General features: G+C 40.9%; 1 protein-coding gene across 2 annotated transcripts in view; it reads left to right on the top strand.

The window, feature by feature from the left end:
• ALCAM (activated leukocyte cell adhesion molecule) overlaps positions 1–20,445 on the top strand; it is a 122,524-nt gene that overhangs the window by 78,360 nt on the left and 23,719 nt on the right. For both annotated transcript variants that reach the window (XM_042788750.1, XM_042788749.1), the window contains exons 2-6: positions 7,544–7,644; positions 10,416–10,635; positions 14,708–14,772; positions 15,192–15,279; positions 16,163–16,345. In XM_042788750.1, the coding sequence (XP_042644684.1) occupies positions 7,544–7,644; positions 10,416–10,635; positions 14,708–14,772; positions 15,192–15,279; positions 16,163–16,345 (657 nt within the window). The remainder of the gene's footprint in view (positions 1–7,543; positions 7,645–10,415; positions 10,636–14,707; positions 14,773–15,191; positions 15,280–16,162; positions 16,346–20,445) is intronic.

Genomic DNA, 20,445 nt, shown 5'->3' with positions numbered 1-20,445 from the left:
AACAAGCATAATGCTTTGTGTAGAGTAACGATAGCTGAACTGTACTGGCATTTCATGCCTGCTCTCCAGCTCTGGTGTTTTCAGTATCTCTCTGACTTTAAATACCCTGCCTCTCTTGTGATGTATACTGCCTGATGCCTTGATGTTGCTGGGTACCAAGCCCCGTCTCCCTAATCTACCTGAGTGCTTGCGAAAATCAGTGTTAAGAACATAAATGCTCCTGGTTCTGTGGGTTTGGGTACTTGTGTCTTTGGAATTAAGTAGGTGGGTTTTTGACAAGCTTGTCAAAAGAGAATTCAACATCTTCCGGAGTCATGACCATGTTTTGCATTGGTTCTTCTCAAAAAAATAAACCCATACCACTCCAGATGTGCATTCCCATTCAGCCACTTCATATCTTCAGGGAGCTCAAGTTATCAGTGACAATTCCAAAGGGTAATTGCTGTCCATTGCATCAATGCATATAAGATGATAAAGGATTTTTTTTTTCCTTTGGTGTTAAAATTGCCTGCATGCTAAATTTATTCAGAGCTTAAACCTCATTGAAGAATTGCTGTGATAAAGTATAAGAAACCTTTCAGCAAGTTCTGTTATGTTGCTTTACAAGTATATGTTACATTAAATACTGTTGGATATGTTTATCTGCTGTTAGTTTCCCTCTTGGATAATATTGATGATTCTCTTGTAACTAATAGTCCTTTTGAAGTCCTAGTCACCCATGTGTGGATTTGTTTCACTATTTAAAGAGGTAGAGATAAGAAACAATATAAACTATTTATATAATCTGTATCAGATAACATGTACACAAACACATAGTCTTTTGTATTTAATCATTATTTGTACGATGAAGATAATAAATGTTTGAATTTTCTTGGAAGTGTTTGCCCTGCTTCTTTATTTTGATGCCCAGCATATGAAGCAAAAAATGATTGTGACCACCAAACTGAAAGGAGAGCTGTTATATGTGTGAATTTTGACAAGCCTTTTTTTTTTTTTTTTGCTTTAACCAGTTTTTTCACATCTTGAAGTGCATCTTGTGTTTTCTGTGCTATGTCAGAAGATTAATGTCCAAGGGCACGTCCATGTGAGCTGTGCATAAGAGTACCTGTTGTAGCTCATGTGAAGAGGCTTGTTTTCAGTGAAGCGAGCTGGATCACGAGGACAATGTTGTTGAAAAAAATGGCACCTGGGCCTCTCTTGCAGAGATCTGCAGACTCAAAACTGAGCAGTGTTTGGCTCCCAGACTGTTGTGGCTTGGCAAAAAGGATGATTAAAGTCCCATTACATCCATACAGAACTTACCCTTTTTTAAGCTGACTTTGCCAGGCCCAGGTAGGGAAACATGATGTCCATGACATGTTTGCTGTATTTTCTCCGCTCCCATGATCAGTATTGTCAGTGTCTTTAAAGTTTACTAAATATCTTACTGGAAAAGTTACTTTTTGCCAGGCAAGGAAAAGAGAGGGAGTAAAAATAGTTGAGTCCTGAATGAAAAGTCCAGCTCTTCCATGCAGCATGGAAGGTGGCCCAGTCAGCTGGAAAGCAGCTTTGCAGAAAAGGTCCTGGGGGTCCTGATGGACACCAAGTTGAACATGAGCCGGGTGTGTGCCCTTGAAGCAAAGAAGGCTAATGGTATTCTGGGCTGCGTTAGGCAAAGTGTTGCCAGCAGGTCAAGGGTGGTGATGCTTCCTCTCAGTGCTGGTGAGCCCACATTTGGAGCAGCGTGTCCATTTCTGGGCTCCTCAGTACTAGAGAGACATGGACACACTGGGAAGAATCCAGTGAAGGGCCATGAAGATGATGGACTGGAGCATGTCTTCTATAAGGAAAGGCTGAACGAGCTGGGACTGTTCAGCCTCGAGAAGAGAAGGCCTGGGGGGATCTCATCAATGTGTACAAATGCCTGAAGGGAAGGTGTGAAGAAGATGGAGCCAGGCTTTCATCAGTGTTGCCCAGAAACAGGACAAGATGCAGTCAGAAAAAACTGAAATGTAGGACGTAACTGAACATCGGGAAACACCTTTTTCCTGTGAGGGTGACCGAGCACGGGCACAGGTTGCCCAGAGGAGAGGCTGTGGAGCCTCCATCCTTGGAGATATTCAAAAGCCGTCTGGATGTGGTCCTGGACAACTAGCTGTAGATTGTCTTGATTGAACAAGGGAGTTGGATCCCATGACCTCCAGATGTCCCTTCCTACTTCAACCAATCTGTGACTCTGTGAACTCTCTTAATTTTTTGTCTAAATAGTGCTTTTAATTAAATGGAAATAGTTTTCAGTGTTAAAATCCACCTTAAGGCATTTTCAGTGTCAACAGCTGGGACAGTAAGTATCTGCTGTCAAGTCTTGTCCTATTCAAAGCTGGAGGGTTTTTTTCCTGATCTTTTTTGCGTTGTACCAACACCCAGCTGTCATTCATACACTGCTTTGTCTTTTTTTTTTTTTAAAAAAAAAAAAAAAATATAATAAAAGCATGTCCAAAAAGGAGCAACAAAGCTGGTGGAGGGTCTAGAGAACAAATTCAGGGAGGAGCAGCTGAGGGAACTGGCGTTGTTTAGCCTGGAGAAAAGGAGGCTGAGAGGAAATCTTATTGCTCTCTACAACTACCTGAAAGGAGATTGTAGTGGGATGGGTGTCAGGAAATGGTCTCAAGTTGTGCCGGGGGGGGCAGAGGGGTTAGATTGGATATTACAAAAAGTTACTTCACTGAAAGGGTTGTCAGGCATTGGAACAGGCTGCCCAGGGAAGTGGTTGAGTCACCCTCCCTGGAGATCTTTAAAAGTCCTGTAGACCTGACATTTCTGGACATGGTTTAGTGGTGGACTTGGCAGTGTTAGGTTTACAGTTGGACTCTATGATCTTAAGGGTCTTTTCCAACCAAAATGATTCTGTGATTCTAAAATGACTTCCTGATCTTAAGAACATGTTGTTTTTGTGAAATACTGATGTTTCCTAATGGAAATCATTTAGTCTGGTACCAACCACTTGGGCAGGTACCTAAGTGGATGCTCAAGAGGACCTATGTGTATGCCTATATAGCTGAAATCCCTTTAGGAAGTGTAAGGCAGAGAGAAAAATCTGCCTGTTGCTATTTCAGAGTGAATAGCAAGCAACTTAATAAAATATTTATTTCATGAGGCAAAGCTTTTAACCTCCCACAAAGTATTAAGTACAAGCTAATCTGGGCTACACGGAGGTGAAATGGGAAGACCAAAACCTCAAGTAAAGATTTGAAGTGCTAATCCTAATTTACAGTTTCCAAAGTAGATAACTATAATTTCTAAAGTAGGTGCTAAATAGTCATAATAGCTCTTGGGTTTGGACACTTCCATTCCAGAAGCTGCTAATTGACCTCCCCTGGTCACTGCTGCTGATTGCTGCAAAGAGCCATAGCAGCCAACATGTCCTGCTGTTCTCTGGTAATGAGACCTTGCTCCTTGGGTCCAGAAAATGTAATAGAAAGCATCATTGTTGAACCTGCTGGTACAGAAGCATCAGCAGTAAAAAATTAGGTGTGGAAGGGAAATACAGGACATCTCTGTAGATGTAAAACAGCATTTAATCATTTTAATCAGTGGATTCCAGGGTATTGAGGGAGGTTCAGCTGCCCAGTTTTCCATTGCTTTCCACGTGCTTCCAACAGCTTGTTATTTCCTTGGAGAAACATCAGCTTCCTGATTTTTATAGATTCACCTTATATCCATTCCTCTTTATCTGATCCCATTGATTTAAAAATAATAATTAAACTAAGTTATGACCCGCATCGTATACTCTTAGTGAGGATCTACAATAACAGTACCTCCTCTGCCTTTAAGCCTCTGATCAGGTAGTCAGATTTTTTAGCTTTGTCATCCAGATATGTGGGTACTGTTTGTTTCTCCCCATATGAAACAGAAGCAGAGAGGGGGACAAAGAAGGATGCCAGTTAGCACTGCTATGGGCATGTGGAAAGTACTGTAATTCAAAGCATCAACAGCAAATGCCATCTCAATTTAGCAGTGTCCTGCTGGGGTCTTTCTCTGAGTCATCATACCTCCTCATGCTGCTGCTTTCTTACCATGTCTGAACCTACATGGAAAGGTTTAATCTTGCTCAGAGTTTCTTCAGCACTGGATCAAAGAGGGGAAAATTAGTTAAGCCTCAGCCTGCTCAAACCTGTATAGAAAGACATGGAAGGAAAGTGATCTGGATTAATCTGGTATATAGGTGTAAATCATAGCAAGTTCAAATAGAGCCTCTCCCAGCATATGTGGGATGAGATTCAGTCTCTGAATTAGTGTTGTTACTGACAGTGCTGGCTCAGTTTTAGAAGGCAACATCTGAAAAGTATGCAGGGGAGCTGGCTGAGCTCTTAATTAGCTACAGGAAGGTGCATGAGAAATACAGCAAGGCAGGGCATGGTGTCCAGTGATTTCTTGTAGTGTCATTCCCTACGGTTGCCTTTGCACCCTCCTGCAGTTAATGAGATATGAAGGCCTTGACACTGACCCTGTGTTGTGTCAGGGCATGGAGCAATTTGTTATGCATTTGTAGATCCTGCTTTCATTTTCATACAATGAGCTGAGAACTATGTAAAGGGCTCTCAGAAAATGATGTTTGATGGTAAGCACTTGTCATATCATTAAGCAATTATTTTCTTCTCTTCTTCATCCCACCATTTTACAAATATATCTAATAGCAACAGAGAGAGGAATTTCCAAATTTGAGATGATTTTTTGTTTTTCTCTTAAATGCATAGGTTTTCAAAGTTGTTTTGTGAAGATTACTGCAGTTCCTGCAGTGAAAGTTTGCAGTTACTCAAATAATTTGCACTTCTTAAATGTCTTATATTTATTGCTACAGAAGTGGAAAGAGAAAATTCTATAGAAGGACCTCTTGTTTTCTTGCAAGGACCATTTTTCTGTGTATAAATTAAAACCTGTGTCTTTCTGGTTCTGTGTTAACAAATTCCTAGAAAGCGATATTATTTTAGTTTAGGCAGAATTTATGGCAAGACCTGGTTTTGCAGGGGGAGTTGTCCATCTTAAGGAATGCTTTTCAGATGAAAGAGTTCTAAAATCAGAGGCCAGTCATTCTCTTTATCAGGCTGTTCAACAATTAACCTGCTCTGAATGCTGCAAATGTTAAGCCTTTCTAGAAACAGTTTCATTCACGCTGTTGAGGCTTTGTCAAGTCTTTGGTAGGGTATACTTGTTACCTTAGCAACTTGCAGGGGTTAAACGGGTGTCTAGGAGAGAACAACATTACAGATCCCACAGGGTCATTTTGTTTTCCCCTCATGACAGGGAATATCTCCTAGCAGGAGGAACAGTTTCTGGTTTTCCATGGGATGCAAAATACCATTACAGAATTTCAAATTACTAAACAACACTTGACCGGAATTTGAACTGGTACTAACCAGCTTACTAATCAAATATATATTTGCAAGTCTTTTGTGATTTTGCACCCATGGGAGAGAGGACCCAAAAAGGACTGTTTTTTCTAGCTCTAGCAGAAATCAAAATTGGGATTCAACTTGCGAAGCCAAAGTTGCTTTGTCCCCCTCCTGGAGATCAGAATGAGGATGAGAGCAAGAGAGGGCCAAGGGAAGAATTTGTTCCAGCTTTGACTTTTACTTCCATTTATAGTTTGATTTCGTAAAGCATAGGTCGTATTTGAATAAAATTGAAGTTAGCTGATTTCTTCAAAAAAATTTTTGTTTCATTTTTAGAGATTGCACTTACTGAGCACCATCTAGTGGACCGACTGATATTGTAATTTCAGAAGCGGCTGGTCTGCCTAAACAGTACAGCATATTAGAGCATGCAGTCCTTCTTACAGTATGAATGATGTACCTAAACTACATCTGTGAGTAATTATATGACAGGTTCAGGGAAAGATTACTGGTTGTTTAGTGGAAAATGAGTGGTTTGAAGGAAAGAAATTTTAAGATATATGTGGGTAGTGGTGCCTGTTATCTCCTGTGTTCCTTCAGTCCATTGAGCTCCAGCCTGCTTGCCACCTCCTCTGCCTTACCATGAGATGCCGTCTAGGTTGTAAGCTTCTCTAAAGCAGGATTTTGGAATACTGTTTGTTTGTTCAGTACCACACCACACCAATCACAGCCTGATTGTCACTATGATACAAATGATAAATACGAGCTGGTGCTAACAGTGTGTTCTGAAGTCCTCACCTGAGGACAATGCTCAGGAATCTTTCTAATTTAAATTCTAGGCAAGGAATTCAGCGCTTGGCTCTTTGAAAATACATGGTTTTGTTTAAAGAAAAAAAAAATCCCTTGGAAAAACCTCCCTACAGAGTGCACACATGCAGAAAGCAAGAGAATTCTCAGGTCATCCCCACCTCGGGACTCAGGAAAAGATACGGGGTCTGCAGCTCCAGTCTTTCAGAGGGGCATGGGTACAGGTTTGCTTTTTCCAGCTCTAGCAAGAAGGTCTGAATCTCTGGAAAAATTAACGTCTCTAAGAAGCCTGGGTGTTTTTGTGGCCCTGGCTACATCACCAGCATCCTACTGCTCTCTCTTAAATAAGGTTTCTTTGGCAGCAAGCATTTGATTTTGTAGCTCCAGTTGCAAATGAAGAGAGAGCAAAGGGGGGAGATCTTGAGTCTCTGGGCAGAAGACTCTGAGAAAAGCCACAGATGTGTGGGTGAGAATAGACAGCCAGGGCACTTGCTTAGTGACACCAGGCAAGCTCCCTCCAGTCGAAGGAGCTGTGAGCATTACCAAGAGCAGGGGGAACCATGGAAAATAGGAGCAAAACAATGTTGCGTTATAGCAAATGCACCAAGCTGTAACATCTTCCCCTTTAAATTTCCTTGCATTTTAACGTTTCAGCACTTGAAGGTCTGTTGGTTTTGTTCAATTCACATGTTTTGGACAATGAAAATAAGTGGGTCAGTTTTATTCTGTAAATTTGTGTGCATTAGCACAATAACATTGTGCTCAGGTTTCCAAAAAAGCTATTCTTAAATAATTCATAGAAGTATTTCACTTCATTTTTCCAAAACTTAAATATGCATACTAATCTTTTTCTCAGGTTTAAGGGAACCCAGCACTCTCCTCCTTTTCTGAATGTTTATGTAGTGCAGCAGTCAGAATATCACTTGTCTGCTGGCCTCCTCACAAATACTGCATTGCAACATAACCTCTCCAGGCAGAAATGGGTGGTTTTGCAGATGAAGAAAATAAAGGTTTAGTGTTTTTCCTTTTCAGATTTTAAGTTTGGGATGATAGCTGTGTATACTGATTGTAGCGTACGTGTTCATCCAGTTGAGTGGGTGCAGTCCTGTCTGAAAAACCATTGGCTCCCAGTTACTGCAGCAGAAAACATGGGTCCAAAAAGGTCATAATATTTAATAAGAAAATTTAGTGACAGGAATCCTGTTTTGTCAGAGGTTTGAGGATAAATCCTATACACTGGAAAATATCCATTTACAAGTGACATGGCTCTGCTTTTGTAATAGCTGTGAACCAAACATTAGCTAGAATATGGAAATTCAAGAAAATGCTTAAAATTGTTTCCTCCCTTTCTGTTTCTGCTCTAGCTCTGGGATTGTACACAGTAAATGCAGTATATGGAGATACTATTACTATGCCTTGTCGTCTAGAAGTACCAGATGGTCTTATGTTTGGAAAATGGAAATATGTAAGTATAGCTTACCTTTACATTCATTAGAGCTGGTATAAGATGATGTGTATTTTTTGTGTGTGTGATTACAAGACTCCAATCAATAGGGTTTCTGCCTCGGGTACGAAGACATTCATTCCTGTGTTTGTAAGACTGCAAGATTCGAATCTGCATAATTTCTGCCGTAGATTAGAGGTTTGAGGAATTAATCTCGTTGTTCAAGAGAAATAATTATTCGGGAGTTCTCTGCCAACGTGGATTTAGAGGTCTGGCATGTTTACCCAGTGATGTTTCACTCGCTTGACAGAGCCATCGTTGAACATTTGCATACTTTTGAAGTGGGTTGCCTGAAGCAGCGCGTGCTTCATCCCTGGGAAGTGCTGTCCCTGGGTCTTGTTGATCTGACAGTCACTCAGTACTGTCCCATGCTTCGGTGGGTTTAATACACAGCAAAGCAAAGCAGAGGGCTGAGCTGACCTTAGTAGAGTTGCTGGTGGTTTTGCTCTGCCGTTTCTGGCGCGTGGAGAGCAGAGGCAAAAATGGCAATGCTCTCCTGGTTGTCTCAGTCAGCCTGCAGCAGGAACACCGCAGGGTGTGCTTCTCCTATATGTGATCGGTTTCCAGGGCCAAAAGGAGAATAGGCATATCATAGTCAAATGCAACCTGGAAACCTGTGTGGAAGAAACTGCCAGCATAACAAAACCCTTCTCAGACTGACACTGGGACAGCTAGTCTTCCTGCTACTGTAGATGTTCATCTATCTACATCTCTTCTCATGCTCAAACCAAAGTGTTACCAGCAACAGGTGCTGTTTACTCTCACAGTGGATTTAAAATTACATAGTTCTCTCTTTCTCTTTTTAAATGGCATCCACCTGCCTATTTCACAGCAGACTGGTCTGCCACTGGGGATGTTTCATAATACCCCTGGCTCCTTCCCTTGGACCTGGAAGCTTGCAGCTTTTGCAGCCCTCATCAGCTCAGGAGTTCCTGCACCACAAACATGTTTTGAGAATTGAAGTCAGAAGTCTATGGAGGATGTTTCCCTAAAAGGGACAGAGAAACTGTTTCATATAAGCAATCAGAAGATGCAAGGTCTACATTTTTCAATGTGCTTTTTAGTCTGCTGACTTTTCTTGGGAAGAAGTCCATCTGTATGAAGATGCAAGGCTATTCTGAGAAAAAGAAATGCATTATCTCTTGCTGGTGCATTTGGATTGCTCATCTCAGACAAATACCAAGCAGCAAATGGGACATTATAGCTTCTCCTAAATGGAAAGTGACATGAAACCTAATGTGCAGAAAAGCCTGTCCAGTTGCTATTGCATGAAATTGTTGACACAGCCCACACAACCCCGTGAAAGTGATACCCATTCTTCCAGGGCAGCTCCCAGCATGTCAACACTTGTTTTTAGCAGAGGGAAGGTTTGGTTTAGGTTTTTTGGTAGGGTGATTATTTAATTGAAAGAAGGAGGAGCTCAATTTTCTGCTCTGCTGCCTTGGGAGTAGCAATTTGGTTTGGTGGGAGGAGCCCGGGGGTGCTGGGAGCCTTGCACCACGGCAGGAGCATGTCTTGCTCCTGTGAGCATCTACCTGTGCATGCTCATCTGCCAGGTACACTTATGGAGTTAAGAGCTTGTTTGCACTTGACAGCCAACTTTGTGTGTGTTGAGTCAAGGCAAAGCTTTCTTTCCTGTGTCAGACATCTACAGTACTACAAGAGTTAAAAGTGGGAGCGGGAGAAAGACTGTAAGGGAATTTGAACATCACATTAGCTGTTGCCTCCTGCTCCCTGCCCGGCTCTGACACTGCTCATCTCTTGTCACGGCATTGTCATGCTTTTGTGGGTTCTGCAGTCAAGCTGAGGTATTGTGTTGGGAACACTACTCGCATCAGTGCTGCAAGGTGCAAGGGATAAAAGGGAACGAAAACCTCTTCCAGCCCCCAGCACAATACTGAACATAAAGATGGCGTCAACCTTTCACCTTACTTTATTTAAAGGCAGACAGTGTCTGTCCCCGCTCTCTGTGTGTGTGTAGGGACGGTGGGAAATGAAGCCTTGCAGAACTCAGCCTGTAACTTCATCTCTCATAAAAATAAATTTTTTATCTGGTAGCTTTGTGCAAGGCTGTCAGCTTTGTATTCCTTCTTAGGATAGCAACTATGCTTATTAATATAAAGAGGATGTATAGAAAATGATATTTTGCAGATTATCCTGAGATGCATAAATAACAATATTTGATTGTATGTATATTCCCATGTCACAAGCTCTTGGGTCCTTTAATAACAAAGGAAAAAAAAAAAAGCTAAAAACTAATTTAGAATAAAATAGGCAGTTATGCCTGATTAAATCCTACATTTGAAATGAAGTCTGAATATGCCAGACAAACAATATGAATATGTAAAACAATTATGAAAATAAAGGAAAATGAAGCTTTTGAGCCTAGTTCACTAATGCTTCTAATTCAAATACTTCTTCATACAGACAGAGGCAGGTGGTGCCAGAACCACCAGCCTTCATCCGAGAAGGCCCTATGCTATGCCAACTTTGAGCTAAAGGATTGAAATTATTCCTACTGATGATATTCTCAATGTGTACCACAGCAGTCTTAAACTAGCTCTTGTATTACACTGAATTTCTTGTTTGTACAGCAGAAATTAATCATGAAAAAAGCCATTTGATGTAGTTTTCAGATTTTTTTAAATCATAAATTTATACCAATTGCAGATCTTTGGGGATTTCTAAATGAGTATTTATGCAAAATAGAGGTGTTTATCCTTTTGTTATAGGAAATGCCAAATGGATCTCCAGTATTTATTGCCTTCAGATCATCAACAAAAAAAAATGTACAGTATGATGATGTACCAGACTACAAAGACAGGTTGAGTCTCTCAGAAAACTATACATTATCCATCAAGAATGCAAGAATCAGTGATGAAAAGAGATTTGTATGTATGCTAGTTACAGAAGACGATGTTTCTGAAGAGCCAACGATAGTCAAAGTCTTCAGTAAGTAAATCTAGTTGTTACTACTGTTAATATTCATCAGCATCTGAATTGTAAATTACAGAAACTTTTGTTTAAGGGAAAGATTAAAGCCAAGAAAGTAAGTTTTGCTGAGTAAATTACTAAAACTAGCAAATTTCTGCAGCTTTCAAAAATGTAATCTACTGGTGGCATTTACGTAACAGGACTGCCTGCACTTGCAGTTTATTCATGATAAGTGCTGGCTCAAAGAGAATTTTAGGCTTTGATAATGATTCACTTGTGTGATGTCATTTGGCCTTGGAAATGAAAAAAGTAAAATTAGCACTGATTATTTTCCATTTGTTCTCCGAGCAAATTTTTCTGCAGGAGGGAAGCGTTAGCTGTGTGCAGTCTGCAGGATTAGATCAGTGGAGAGGTTTACACCAGTTCCAAGCAGCTAGTAAGCAACGGGTATGAGCTGTGAGTGAGCAAGCGAGAGGCTGGAAAATGAGTTGCTAGCTCCAAACGCTTCATTTTGCCCCCTGTTGAAGTATCAGGAGGAAGACCAGTCTGCTGTTCTCTTGTAGAGCGCGGCGAAGTTAATTAGCGTTCGGTATCGCTACAAACCGACGACCGGCAGCGCCGGGCCCAGCGCTCTGAGGCCCAGTCCTGCCCCGAGCTTGCGCAGGAGCCTGCACAAACCTGGGCTCTCCCTGGCGCTGCTTCAGAGCGGGCACGCAATCCCTCAAACCCTGACTCCGCTTGTGGAGGTGTCCGTTACTCCTTTTTAGGGGTGCGGGTCTGCTGAGGCTCAGGTTAGTGTTGGTAAATGCTGCCCTGTGGCCGCAGTGGGTGTCTCCCTCAGCTTCACGTTTTTATTTGGCTTTTTTTGGCCTTTGTTGCTCTTCAGATGCAGATACACACAGTCAAAGTAAGTCTGTGCCGTGGGAACGCGTGGCTTGCAGCAGTGGGCAGTTTCAAACAGCACGCACTTCTGCTTGAAAAACATGAATTCGTGTTTTGGTTGGCCACCCGTACTCTTCTCTCAGGGAGGAGGTGTCAGGGAGTTGGTGGTGTCAAGGCGAAAGTTTGTCAGTGGCATAAATGAGTTTGAAGCTAGATTAGGAGTCAACAGTAATTCCTATCCCTCGTTTCACTTTCAATTTGACTGCAAGAGCAATTGAATTAATGACAACAGGGAGGAGTGTGCTCAGAGCATGCATAGTAACCACAGTGCTTCAAAGAAAATGATAAAGAATTATGTTTACTTATCGCACAGCAGTAAATATGTAGATGAGACAGTGGTATATGGTGAAATGAATGATAACTGCTAGTATTACTGTGTACTGTACGAAATATTAACACAATGCTAACTCAGCCGTGGAGCACAGCTTGTATGTTTTATTGTATGCATTAATACTAATAGAGAAAGCTTCTGTTTTCTAAGGAGGATAAGAATAGAGGATGCCATGTATGTAATGTGGCTGACTTAGCACTGCACGAAAAAATTATCTTTGCAGTTTTTCATCTTGAGTTCACAACTTTAGGATTCTCTTAACATTATTTACATTTAACTTCCTTGAGTCTGGTTTTTGGAGTTTCATTTTTTATTGCTGCTTGCTTGTTTGAACTAACTATGAAAGAGTTAAGAGTAGCCTGCAGGCTTCATTTATTTAACCAGTGGAGTCTCCAACTCCTTGAACTACAGATAAAGAACTAGGCTGCAGCTGTGCCAACCCTCATAAACCAAAATTTTGTGCACCTGAAACTCAGCTGTATCCCAGAAGCCATGAGTGATGCTGGGTTTCACTGGAGCTTGTCAGGTCCTCAGCTGTGCTACCTGATTAACTCAGAACTAACGAGCTGAAATGGCTCATTGCACAGGTACCACCTGCTAATCTCACTCACTGGACTACTCAAACAAGCTCTACCAGCTTTCCAGATGGATCCTGTCAGCATCTTTTTTTCGGGAATTAAATGGCTAGAGTTTCCAAAGCAGAGCAGCCTGGCGGACATCAGCTGCTGTCCTGCTACACCGATGCCTGGCTTTTGCAGGCAGTGAGCTCTTTTCCCCCCTATTATAGGATCTATATAGAGTTGCGAAATACTCTGGCAGGCTCTTAAGTTGAAAGATACGCAGTGTGCTGAAGTTGCAAACCCACCGAAGTGGACTCTGCTGCTGCCAAATTTAAAATTCCTTCTTGCTTCAGATGTTGCGCTAGTAAATGCCAAGTAGGTCTTTTCTAGTGAACTACTTGGTGCATGTGCTGCAGTGGTGGGGATTTGGCAGCAGGTGTTGCCGTTCGGAGGTGGCTCTGGGAGAGCAGGTGGTGGCCTCTCAACTGGAGCATCTACTCGGTCACCAGAGCACCCAAAATAGGGAGAGCCATGCAGGGGCCGCGGAGCAGGAGGCCCCTCGGTAGAAGCATTGCAGGGTGGGGGGTCCAAATAGATCTGCTCAAACTGGTCCTGGGGGAGATGATATGAAAGGAAGCACAGCCGAGGTGGGGGGGCGATTTGTGGTTTGATCAGCTGGTGACTGTGACAGGCGGCTGACTGTGTCTGTTTATGGGACATGAAAATCTGAACCAGAAGGCCTGTTAATGGTCATGTAAAACCCCATTTGCTTGAATTGACATGAAAATGTTTTGTCCTCGACAGGTTCTTAGAGAAAACAGGTTAACCTTTTTCCTTTAAAACTAACAGAAGAGACACAAAACATGCACACATCTTTTAAATAAAATTAAAAATAAAAATCTTTACTATCCCTTTGAAGAAACTGTGATGGTTTTGGTGTGTAGCTGTGACTATTTCTTTTGTTTGTTTTTTTTTCTTTTTGCCACAAGCAAAGTTGTTTGAAAATATTAAATGAATAGCTGCTTTTGTTGCCTTTCATTTCCCTTTTGAGCTGTTCTTGTTCCACCCTGGTGTAGTCTTAAAAGCAAAGAATATATGTGTGTTTGTGTACACACAAACACACATACACACACATACATGTACGCAGCGCAAGTGGATTATTGTAGAAACATGTAGGCTTGCTGTCTCTGTGGCAGCAGGAGCAAGTACACCTTCACATTAGTAACTTCATCAGTGTGTAGAGATTTTGGCAAGACAGTGTGAAGTTCACTTTGAGCTGGGATTACTGACATACATAGATTATTTCATAGGGAGCTTGATTTGGGAAAAAGGTTCTGTAAGCTGGCATGGTTAAGAATGTTTCAGTCTGTAAAAATATATATGTATGCTTATTTAAGCAGTATAGCTAGGGAGTAGAGGCTTTCTTCGACTGTATAAACACTGATTTATGTTTTTTTCCCTTTACTCTTCCCCTTTTCTTTTAAAATTGTGGGGAAAACTGTCTCTTTTGGAGATAAAAATTTGCATTCCGGGCTGCAGGCCAAACTATTTTAACAGAGAAGTTATATAGTCTCTAGAAAGTAGTCTTGGATGATGGAAACACTGATAGATCCTCACTTTGGCAAGCTAAGAGGTCCATCTACCACAATAAAAGTAAATAAGAAGACATACAAGCACTGAAGAAAAAGTTTATTTTTTTTAAGAGAGTCATAACTAACTCAGAATCAGTTAAAGTAATTACACTTATCTCCATCATCCAAATTTCTTAAATGTAACAATCCCAGTTATGAAAAATAAACATTAGAAGAATTATTGGGTTGAATTTGTTCCTTTATAATGTGACAGCTCAGCTACAGTAATATCCACAGTAAAGCCGCTTTTCTATTGCTGTAGTTTCTGTACCACTGGTTCCTTCTCCAGCATGTGTATCATATAAATCAGGTAGATCAGATCAGGTTCTCTCCTCCCAGGTGCTGAACTAGTCCGCCAGGCTAAAATATATATTGTCAAAATGCATGAAATCCATTATGGAAGATATGACACATTTTAAGGTGATTGTTTTTTCCTTTTCAATCCATTTGGCTAATATTGAGGTAGAAGTATCTCACTTTTTCTTTTTTTAATGACAAACATAGCTAAGACTATACCAGGCCGGATTGTTCTATACAGTCTCAAAGTACATATATCTTTTAATAACTTTTTGTTTTTCAAACAGCTGTTTTTGCTCCCTTCACTAGTATTTCTATTTATGTTTTAGAACAACCCTCTCAACCAGAAATCTTACATCGAGCAGAGTTCTTAGAAACAGAGAAGCTACAAATGGTAAGAGCAGCATTCTCCCTCAAAGCTACGTGCCTGACAGCTGCCTGAAGTCCCTTCACAGTCAGAATGGAGAGAGGTGATGGACTGAGGCTGGGAGAGGGTGTGTGTGTGCGTGCGTGCACACCCACCTGTGAGAGATCGTGGTCCATGGCCAGGCTGAGCGCAGAGCACTCCCCACTACTGTATTAGCCCTGCCCCATCCTGCAAACAGGGGACATCCTGATCTCAGACCCACCACCAAACCCTCTTCGAAATTGTACTTAAGCCTCGCTGATGGCATTTGTCCTATTTAAGAAAACAGGTTGGGGTTAAGCATTTGTATTTTCTATAAATTTTTACCCAAAGCAGCATAAGCAAAAATAGAATTATGTTAAAACATAGTGGAGAAAAACAGTGACTAATTCCTGTCTGTTTTGCAGCTTGGGGAATGCGTTGCAAGAGATAGTTATCCTGAAGGCAATGTTACGTGGTACAGAAACGGGAGACTTTTGCAGCCCATGGAAGAAGGTACGTTTCAATAATGGCCGATGTCCCTGAATCCACAGACACGGGTATGCATGAGGAACTATGTTTATAAGAGTTGCTCTACTTTAGTCTAATGTATTGTTCCTTTGAGAAAAGCTCCTTTCAGTTACATCTTTCCATATGAGTAAACTTCTAGGCTTTTCAGAGCACCCAAGCTATGCCATATAATCTCTCTCAGTTTCATCTTTAAAACCACATCATGGGAAGGAGGGTTGCGTTTGTTAATGTTACTGCAAAGCTATTCTTGAGCCTGTGTAGCTACTAGAAACCTGTATCTAATTTCCAACTTCTTACGAGGTTTTAACTGTCTCAATTTCACACCTGTCCAGTATTGTCTTTTGGACCATGTAGGTCATCATCTCCTTATACAGATACTTATTTTTCAGGATATTTCAGAACAACATGTATTTTTTTCTCTTCCTTCCAACTTTGATTTTGACAGGCTGATGAGATGACAATATTTTACTTTCCATAACATAGAGAATGCTTACAGAATTAAGTTATAAATTTGATCCTAAAAATTGGTTTTGCCAGCATTTTTGAGGCCTTCTTTCTCTCTTACAGATTAAGCTGAAATTTGTATTAAAAACCCCACCAGTTTGCAGTTAGGGTTTGAGGTTTTGTTTGTTTGTTTGTTTGTTTTATTTGATTTAAAATGTACCGTATATAAGGAGTATGTTGTTGATAAAATGTTCCTGGTAGATGTCAGTGGCAATATTAGAGGAAAGCTGTATGGTCTCTTGGGTAATTTGTCATGTTGCTTGAATGTTTGCAGCCTGATAACAAATACAGAGCAGGCAATAAAATGTGGGGAAAAGGTTGCAAATTCTGTCTGTGTGACACTGAAACAGTATTTCTTTTTCAGTTGTGGTCATAAATTTGCAAAAAATTGTGGACAAATCAACTGGACTCTTCACCATGACATCATCTCTTCAGTACATGCCAACAAAGGAAGATGCAAATGCCAAGTTTTCCTGTGTTGTGACATATTATGGACCATCTGGCCAGAAAACAATACAGTCTGAGCCAGTTGTCTTTGACGTTCACTGTAAGTTATTAGAAAGCATCTATTGCTGTACAAAGTCTACAGTTCAGACAGTTTACAAAATTACAGAAACATTGCTGCTTGGCTGTCAGGATGGTTCTTCAAAGCTGATTTGCAGCAGGAAGGTCCAAGTACATTGTCTGTGTAATTTTTACTTATCTTCAGATTTACCTGTGATTTCTTTCTTGTAGTAGAATACTGAATATCCAGGTTGCATTGACAGGTGGAAAGCGGTAACCAGAGAAAGTTACAGTGAAAGGTGCTTTTCAGAACTTTAGCAGAAGTTAGAGTGATTGATTATAGTGAGTCTCTGTGTCCCCTGAAATATGCACTAAATACGCAGTACAGTTTTTAGTGTACTCATTTTTCATTTTTGCAGTCACCATCAAACAGCTAATGCTGACAGACTACCTTGCACAAAATGCAGTAGCTTATCTACAGCTGTAAGATGCTGATTTTTACATTTAATATCTATCATTTGAATATTGGTAGAGTTCTAAGTAGAGAATTCATGTAAATAATTACTTCCAGCTGGCTTAAGTCCTAAAACAACTTCCTTACTGCGTTACTGACTGATGTGGAAATCATAATTCTCCTTCGAATAAACAAAAGGGGCAGTTGGCAAAGAAAGGTCAGAGGGAGTGGCAGTGGATAGAGAGGGCAGAAGAGGCATTTCAAAGTCTTGTAAAATGACACTTCTGAAGGATTGTAGAAAGCAGCAGGTTGTAGCGGAATGTGAGGAGTAGGAGATACGCAGTATGTCCAGTCAAGTGTTACGGTTCCACACACTCCAGGTTATACCTCAGCTTATAAAAGAAGTCCCTGTTTTGGGAATGATAGCATCTAAATACACAGTCCAGCATCTAATAGGGTCTTAGTATACATTGTGTAACAACTCTCTAATCTACTTGAATACAAAGAAAATTGGTAAGGCAGTGGATTTCTCCAGCTAGTATGCGTGCTCCATTGCCTTGAAAATGAAAGCCACAGGCTTGAGGTGGCAGGGTGTGTTCTACTTAGATGATTATTTGCTGCTCCTTCACAACTGAAGTTTGTTGAGCTGCAGAGTAGGGGATCAGTTTTGACCTTGGTCAAATCAAATCGAACTTTGGAGCAGTTGCTCCTTGGTTTCATCTGGAGAAGCTGGAGTAAATTGAGGCCTTGTTTTCACCAGCTGCTTCTCCGGAATGATAATTGGTAGAACGAATGGGGAAGAAAGCCTTTGGGACATCAACCATTATCCTTGGAAATAATATAGGGATTTTAAGCCTGTAGACACCTATCTTTAAAGTGTGTAAACACACACTTTAAATCTAGAGGTTTATTTTTTGGTTTTGCTTTAAAGTTGGGTACCAAATTTCACTTTTTTTTTTTTTTTTGGTCATCTGTGGAGTTCCATAACCATGAATAATTCCTGTTGTATATGGCAGATGTTCACAGAGAGGAAGTGTAATGACCAGAAAGCAGTTGTTGCTGTTACTTGCCAGGAGGTGCTTTGCTGTCTTCACTTCCGCACCATTTTCATGCATTCAGCTACTTCACCTGCTGAGAATGAGGCTCTTGCAGATTTCTGTGATGTGTGTACTACGGGCACTTGCAATTAAGGACTACCCAACGTGAAGGAAAAAAAAAAAAGGCTGCACAGCACTGCAGAACTGTCACTGCGCCAGATATCATGTGCACTTTGTAGTAAATATTTAATGTTTGCTAGACTAGCTCTTTTAATCCTGATGTAGTATCAGACAGTTTAATTAAGGTGGCTATTCCTCCAGAGATGAACAGTATCATTGTGCAGCTAATTTGCCAACAGTGGGAAGCAGGCACACCCTTCAGTACTGAGGAGGCTTTGAGTATGAGCGTTGGCTTTAGAGTATGGGGTTACCCAGTTTCCTCTCTGAGTATTTTCAGTTGTAACTTCAATTCCATACTCTGCTCAAATGCATCTCCAAACAAATTTGTGAAACTATTAATAGACATCCAGAGCTTCAACAGATGAATTTTGTGACTCATATTAGTTGATGATAATGACATATCTGATTTGGTTTTGTTTTTTAATTTAGTTCAGTGATCCTAAATAGTTTCTTTCTCGATAAATATGATTTTCTTTTAACGAGTCAGATGTAATGCAGACAAAAAAGAAGTCCGACTCCAACTCTAAGAAATTGAAGTCTCTCTCAGCCTTTTTTATTTTTTTGTTCAGATTGACTGTCAAAACTACCGTTTTGCATCTCTGAAGCAAGGTAGAAAAAAATTATAAAGACCTGCTGTTCATTCCTTGCAACCTACCCATTTAACATAATGAAATGGGGAGAGCATGCTTAGAACTATGCCTATACAAGATTTTTTTTTAAGTTATACCTATTCAGTCAGCATCTTAGAAATGGTTTACTGACTGTTGGTGTTTTTAGCTCAGGGTTAGTGCAGTCGATAGTACTCAAGTGTTTAATAGCTAGTTGACATCCTGGAAGCAGCCAGCCACTGTAACCTAGTATGAGAAGAAGAATGAATTAGCTTCTGTGGAGTTGGGTGCTAGTTGGAACTGGATAATTTAGCTCAGCTAGTAGTAGTTATCAGCTTTGGTTTGCAGCTATAGCAAGCAAGCTACTGAAAGTAACGTGAGGTAATACAAGAGAACTCTTGGAACTGGACAGTTAGATAGTGTCTGAGGTATCTAAATTATCTAGGTTGTTGGGTTCTGCTCAGCGTTAATCAGTGTAAAAAGATAATGTTTGTCAGGCAGACTTTGCAGTCATGCCCTGTTAAGTGTCTGTCTTGCTAGGATAAACCTCTTTACAGAACGGATTAGAGTAAAAGACACTTTATACTCATGCTATTTCCAGCATTGGTGTTTTCCTTGAAATTGCACAGCTATGGCCATGGTAGGTCTGGGATAGCAGCATTCATTTACTAAATAACTGCCTTTTGGTGCTGACTCCCAGAATTTTGCTCTTGCAGAAAACAGAACCTCAGGTTTATAGAAGCACAAGGTAGGATGAGCCAAGCCAGGGACATGTGCCTCAGAGGCGAGGTACACATTCACCAGGCTGCTCCTGTTTATTAGTGAAAGCAGGGGAGAGCACATTACTCATGCTAAGTAGCACTCAGCATTGCATTGAACACTGTATCCTCCTGTCATCGGGTTGTGTCTTTCTCGACCTCTTCACCTTAGAGAACAATTTAATTAGTCTTTTGATATTTACTTCTGCAGATTTTTTTTTTCCAGTTTAGAGAATGAAATTAAAAATTTGTTCCTGGTTGATTGCAGTAGATAAAAGGGTAAGCTATTCCTACAGGAAAGACTGGTGGTTTGCAAGAATGTCATTTTTGTTTAACTGGGTCCATTTTTAATCCAGTTCTGTCCATCTCTGTGGGAAAACCTCTTTCAAATTTAAGCCCTAAAGTCTTCCTCATTATGATTCATCCCTTTTCAGTCCTGATACAAAGCCGAAGCAATTCCAGAGTATATCTAGACATCCTTTATAACTTTTTCACGTTTGGTCACCTTCACATAAACTTGGCAGAAGGAGAGACAAGTTTCTGCAGCAGGCTAGCTCACCAGACAGCCCCTGAAACTGAGTTTGTTGGCCCAGCAGCTTGCAAGAGGTGTGTGTGTGATTCCTGGCCAGCTACTTCATTGCATCTGTTGTGTTCTACACCAGCAGCAATGCTGGACTTCCCTTTCCTAAGCAGACAAAGTCGTGCTTCAGCTGGAGGCTGCTTGGATGTGGAAGGGAGCTGAAGGAGGGAGGATGTGGCTTTTTGAAGCCTGGTACCCCTGCCTCCTGTGAGGAGGAGTGAGATGCTGTGTTATGGGCTCTCAGTCATCGAGAGGCCACAGCAGAACGCAGCTCCATTATTGAGAAATCCGGTAGCAGAAGACAGACATGATGAATGACTTAAGGGTCAGAAGGGCTGTAGAGCACACGCTTCACTAAACACACAAAATCAACTGTCAGGCAAGGGTTTCTTTGCTATCTAGAGGTTTTTTTAGTGTCTAGTAAGGTGCACTGTACTGTGCCTTAATGCAAGACTGTCATCATTGGTGGAATTTTATTTAGTCATTGAAATTAAACCAGTGACAGTTATCTGCCCGTATTATTTTC

This window comes from Tyto alba, unplaced genomic scaffold (assembly GCF_018691265.1).
Source record: "Tyto alba isolate M040663 unplaced genomic scaffold, T.alba_DEE_v4.0 Super-Scaffold_14, whole genome shotgun sequence".
NCBI lineage: Eukaryota > Metazoa > Chordata > Aves > Strigiformes > Tytonidae > Tyto > Tyto alba.
The sequence above is the reverse complement of the archived record's forward strand: the minus strand, read 5'-3'. Positions and strand labels throughout refer to the sequence as shown.